Source organism: Dama dama, chromosome 1, assembly GCF_033118175.1.
Source record: "Dama dama isolate Ldn47 chromosome 1, ASM3311817v1, whole genome shotgun sequence".
In the NCBI taxonomy this organism is placed as follows: Eukaryota; Metazoa; Chordata; class Mammalia; order Artiodactyla; family Cervidae; genus Dama; species Dama dama.
Window position 1 is genome coordinate 4,598,873 of NC_083681.1, and position 6,000 is coordinate 4,604,872.

The 6,000-nt window shown below is 38.1% G+C and overlaps 1 protein-coding gene across 1 annotated transcript in view; it reads right to left on the bottom strand.

Moving 5' to 3' along the window:
- The window catches only part of GRIA4 (glutamate ionotropic receptor AMPA type subunit 4), a 412,492-nt gene extending 407,375 nt beyond the window's left edge, over positions 1–5,117 (bottom strand). Inside the window, exons 1-2 of the mRNA XM_061154923.1 lie at positions 5,096–5,117; positions 4,021–4,260 (exon numbers count right to left, since the gene is read on the bottom strand). Coding sequence (XP_061010906.1) covers positions 4,021–4,260; positions 5,096–5,117 — 262 coding nt within the window. The remainder of the gene's footprint in view (positions 1–4,020; positions 4,261–5,095) is intronic.
- Between the last annotated feature and the right edge of the window lie 883 nt (positions 5,118–6,000).

Below are 6,000 nucleotides of genomic sequence, written 5' to 3' on the forward strand. Positions count from 1 at the left end.
GGTTCATACTTCAGTTTGTGATAATGAGGCATAATTTTAAGCACAGTATCTAAGAGGAGTTAAATTGGGTTTGTGATCCTAAAATCATAAAATAAGTATAATAATTTCAAAGGGGGAAAATTATTCTTGTCCTTTGCAAGTGCTTGAGTAAGACCCAGAATATTGAGGAAAATGTTAATATCATGGCAGAGTGAATCAACTGAACATAAGAAACATGTTACTTTTTAATTCATGTAATTGCCACCTGGAATAAAGGTGTATACTTGAAAGTTGGGTTGAGTTACTATGTGTGTGTGTGCTCAGTCACTCAATCATGTCCAACTCTGTATTCCTCTGTTCATGGGATTATTCAAGCAAGAATACTGGAGTGCAAAGCTATTTCCTCTTCCAGGGGATCTTCCAGACCCAGGGATCAAACCCATGTCTCCTGCAGCTTTTGCATTGGCAGGTAGATTCTTTAACACTTGAACCACCTTGGAAGCTCTGAGTTACTATTATGGAATGCAGTTCAAATGACTAGCTATTCATCCCAAAGTAAGTTACTGAAGAGAAACTAGAGATTCTAGAGAGTGACTTGCATCAGTTGGTTAGAAGTAAACCAGTTCAATTATTGGGTGATAACAAAAAAAAGGAGGCATTTTGTGCAGCAAGCTAATAAGTAGGTTAATGATTTCAAGATGTTTATTAGAAGAAATAGTGTTTCTACCATGATGAATTTAATCCTTTGAAGACAGATATTTAGCCAGGAAAAAGAAGCTTTAAGGAACCAAGTATTGTTTGCTTACATTATAGTGATCTCATGGTTAACAAAATGGGAGGTGGTTTAAGTTTAGAGCCTCTGAACTGTTATGCAGAAGTGAATATTCTAAAAAGTGTAAACAGGTGCAAAAGCAAAGCATATTTTTTTTTTATATTTATTTATGTATTAATTGAAGGATAATTGATTTACAGGTGGCTCAGTGGTAAAGAATCCATCTGCCGGTGCAGGAGACATGGGAGATGTAAGTTCAATTCCTGGGTTGGAAAGATCCCTTGGAAAAGGAAATAGCAATCCGTTCCAGCATTCCTTCTGGGAAAAATCCCATGGACAGTGGAGCCTAGCAGGCTACAGTCCACAGGGCCACATAGAGTCAGACAGGACTGAGTGACTGAGAAGTCACGTTGGTTTCCACCAAAGAACAACACAAATCAGACATAAGAAATGTGAGTTTGATCCCTGGGTGGGGAAGATCCCCTGGCTACCCACTCCAATATTCTTGTTTGGAGAATTCCATGGACAGGGAAGCCTGGTGGGTTACAGTTCAAGGGGTTGTAAAGAGTTGGACACAACTGAGTGACTAATGCTTTAATTTAAACCTGCTTAAGATCAATATTCAAAAAGCAAGTAGGATGGGGTGGGGTGGGAGAGAGGCTTAAGAGGGAGGGGACATATGTATACCGATGGCTGATTCATGTAAATGTATGGCAGAAACCAACACAATACTGTAATTATCCTTCAATTAAAAAAACAAAAGCAAGCTCATGGCATCCAGTCCCATCATTTCATGGCAAATAAGTGGGGAAAAGGTGGAAACAGTGACAGATTTTAGTTTCTTGGACTCCAAAATCACTGCGGATGGTGACTGCAGCCAAAAAGTTAAAAGACACTTGCTTTTTGGAGGAAAAGCTATGTCAAACCTAGACAGCATATTAAAAATTAACTACATCACTTTTTTGACAAAGGTCCATATAAGTCAAAGCTATGGTTTTTCCAGTAGTCATGTACAGATGTAGAAGTTGGACCATAAAGATGACTGAGTGCTGAAGAATTGATACTTTCAAACTGAGGTACTGGAGAAGACTCTTGAGAGTCCCTTGGACAGCAAGGAGATCAAACCAGTCAATCCTAAAGGAAATCAATCTTGACTATTCATTGGAAGAACTGATACTGAAGCTGAAGCTCCAGTACTTTGGCCACCTGATGCAAAGAGCTGACTTGTTGGGAAAGACCCCGATGCTGGGAAAGATTGAGAGCAGGAGGAGAAGGGGATGACAGAGGATCAGATGGTTGGATGGCATCACTGACTCAATGCACATGCATTTGAGCACTCTGGGACATAGTGGAGGACAGGGAAGCCTGGCATGCTGCAGTCCATGGGGTCTCAAAGTCCGACATGACTTAATGACTGAACAGCAACCACAGTTTAATCTTCTCTTCCCCTACTGAAGGGCATCTTGGTTGCTTCTAAGTTGTGACTATTATAAATAAAACTGTTATAAACATCTGTGTGATGATTTTTCTGTGATTTGGATGAAAATATTAAGGAGCATTGCTGATGGATCGTATAGCAGGAATACATTTAATTTTGTAAGGAATCGTCAAATTGTCTTCTGAAGTAGCTATACCACTTTGTGTTCCCACAAACAATGAAGGAGAATTCCTGTTTCTCCATGTCCTAATCATCCTTTGATATTGTTAGTGATCTGAATTTTGGTTATCTGATAGATTATATAGCAGTATCTCATTGTGTTTTAATTTGCATTATGATTCCATTTTCATGTCCTTTTGCTTAAGGATATTTCCAAAAGTTAGAAATGAACAGAATGGTAATTTTTTAATCTGTATTTTATCCTCTAGGATGCTTTGTAACTCAGTTGGTAAAGAATCTGCCTGCAATGCAGGAGACCTGGGTTCAATTCCTGGGTCAGGAAGATCTCCTGGAGATGGAAATGGCAACCCAATCCAGTATTCTTGCCTAGAGAATCCCATGAACAGAGGAGCCTGGCAGGCTACAGTCCATGGGGTTGCAAGAGTCGGACATGACTTAGCAACTAAACCACCATCACCAGGATGCTTTGAATTGCCAGCTATTGGAAAATGACATCATGAAATATAGATGTGCTCCCAAATTTTCAAGTGAGAAACTGTATGCTACAATCCTGAAGAAAATACACTGATGATATTAAATTTTCTGAGCTTGTTTCCAAATGGCAAGTTTACCAAGAATGCCAATTTAAGCAAAAGGCTTAAATTGGTGTGTAAATTAAATATCATAAAATATGCAAATTTTAATGAGACATGAATTCATTTAACGAATTTTCATCTCTGAATATAAGATTCTGAATAGTTGGATTTTGAAGATAATTATATATTCAAATGACTTATTTTGCTTGTTTATTATTTTTACATTTATTTTAAATTTATTTTACAGATGGACTTATTCAAGTATATTCTTAAAATGTTGTCTGGTTGAACTTTTACTGTAACTTCTTGTTTGCTTCTAAATCTTATGCTTTAAGGAAAATGGACTGAACAAAACCCTATAGATGCCTCTCTGATGTTCATTTTGAAACATAATATATTTCTATGATTTTGGTCAACAAATAAAGAGCAAAACGGAGCAAAAATTGGAATTCCTTAAGATATATCTTCAAATAAAGTCAAAATATTTCAACATTGTACAAAATTGTATGTATTTCAATAATTTAATGTTATCTACCTTGTTTATCCAATACAAGGATCATATTTTATCACTTACTAATCTATATAGACTTATAGAAAAGATAAAGTGAAAGGTTGCCAGCAAGCCAAGGCCTTACCACTAAATCTTTATTCTCACTGTCATGACCCTTCAATTACACATTTAACTCAACCTGATACTGTTTTAAAATCTTCTGAAATATTAAGGGGTATGCATTTGAGGTAAAAAACAAAACAAAACAAACAAAAAAAAACACACTTATTTTATGACTGCACCTGAAATAGCATCATGGAAATTTAAAAAAAAAAAAAAAAATCTACTTCAATTTCAACTAAGTAACAAAGCAGACATTGCTTGAGTGACCTTGTGAATTTGAAGCTCATTTAATTAGAAAATTTTCCCCAAAGTCAAGATAAAAACAGTAAGAATTCATATTGACCATTTTCTCATTTAAGCCATATTAGGGATCAAAATATATTGCTAAATCACACAATTGATGCAAAGCCATTTAAACTGAAAATTAGAGTTTTGCTTATGTAGATGTGGAATTTCAACTTACCCCTGTCTGTGTCATACAGGAATACAAAACAGTTCCATTCATAGTGATCCAGCAGACTCAAGAGGGCTCCTCTTAAGGAAGGCCTTAGCTGCAGCACAAACTGGCTCTCCCCCTCAGTAGGAAAACTTGGTGTGATGAGGGAGATATGTAAGGCGCTGCAGAATGAGGTCAAGGTATGTACTGACCTCTTATCATAGAGTCCAAAAATGGCAAATACTCCTCTGGAATACTGGGAACAGACTAAAAGAGAAGAAGAAGAAGAAGAAGAAAAAAAACTATTAGCAAACTTTAAAATTGTTGACTCCACATCTACAGTTTATGAAAAAAAATTCTGAATCATTAATATGTCAGGAATATAATATGAAGAAAGAGAAAAAGTGAAGTATGCAATCAATCATATAAATAATTAATGAACTCTTCAGGCTGTACTCAATGACCTGCAATGAATGAGATAACAAGAGGTTTACTCAAGAAACCAATTTAAATTAAGGAAAATTTGACTAAAATGAAGTAATATATAGCTCTTCATGATAATGTGACAAATTCAATGCTAGAATTTTAAGTATGACAAATCCCGATTTTATTCTGTATTTTTATTATATGCAAAAATATGATATTATACTTAAAAATGTCTGATTATTAATTGGAGTAGCATTTAAATTACCTCAGTGCTATCCTTCTTAAGCTATATGCATTTATTTGTCTTTTCTATTTTGAATTGGATTGCATTTGCTACTTAGTCTAAATTGCTACTTTTTGTTTTCTTTTGCAAAGTCAGTTTCAGTTTTTACCACAACGTTAGAGTTCTCTTGATTTACATTGAAAAACAAGAGGTTATGCTGTCTGGAAAGTCACTATTGTGCTATCCTAGAAGGTGAACGGAACTGTGGCCCGTTGTGTAGCTTCTGTGCGCGTGCGTGCTTAGCCGCTCAGCCGTGTGTGACCTCATGGACTGCCGTCCGCCAGGGCTCCTCTGTCCATGGGGATTCTCCAGGCAAGAATACTGGAGTGGGTTGCCATGCCCTCCTTCAGGGGATCTTCCTAACCCAAGGGTAGAACCTAGGTCTACCCTCACTGCAAGCAGATTCTTTAACCATCTGAAACACCAGGGAAGCCCAAGAATACTGGCATGGGTAGCCTGTCCCTTCTCCATGGAGATCTTCCCAGCCCAAGAATAAGACTGGTGTCTCCTGCATTCCAGACAGATTCTTCACCAGTGGAGCTACTGTGCAGTTTCTCAGTTCAGTTCAGTCGCTCAGTCATGTCCAACTCTTTGTGACCCCATGAATCGCAGCACACCAGGCCTCACTGTCCATCACCAACTCCCAGGGATTGCTCAAACCCATGTCCATCGAGTCAGTGATGCCATCCAACCATCTCATCCTCTGTCGTCCCCTTCTCCTCCTGCCCCCAATCCCTCCCAGCATCAGGGTCTTTTCCAATGAGTCAGCTCTTCACATGAGGTGGCCAAAGTATTGGAGTTTCAGCTTCAGCATCAGTCCTTCCAATGAACACCCAGGACTGATCTCCTTTAGGATGGACTGGTTGGATCTCCTTGCAGTCCAAGGGACTCTGAAGTCTTCTCCAACACCACGGTTCAAAAGCATCAATTTTTCGGTGCTCAGCTTTCTTCACAGTCCAACTCTCACATCCATACATGAGCACTGGAACAACCATAGCCTTGACCAGATGGACCTCTGTTGGCGAAGTAATGTCTCTGCTTTTTAATATGCTATCTAAGTTGGTCATAACTTTGCTTCCAAGGAGTAAGTGTCTTTTAATTTCTTAGCTGCAGTCACCCTCTGCAGTGATTTTGGAGCCCAAAAAAATAAAGTCTGACACTTTTTCCACTGTCTCCCCATCTATTTCCCATGAGGTGATGGGATCAAATGCCGTAATCTTAGTTTTCTGAATGCTAAGCTTTAAGCCAACTTTTTCACTCTCCTCTTTCACTTTCTTCAAGAGGCTTTTTAGTTCCTC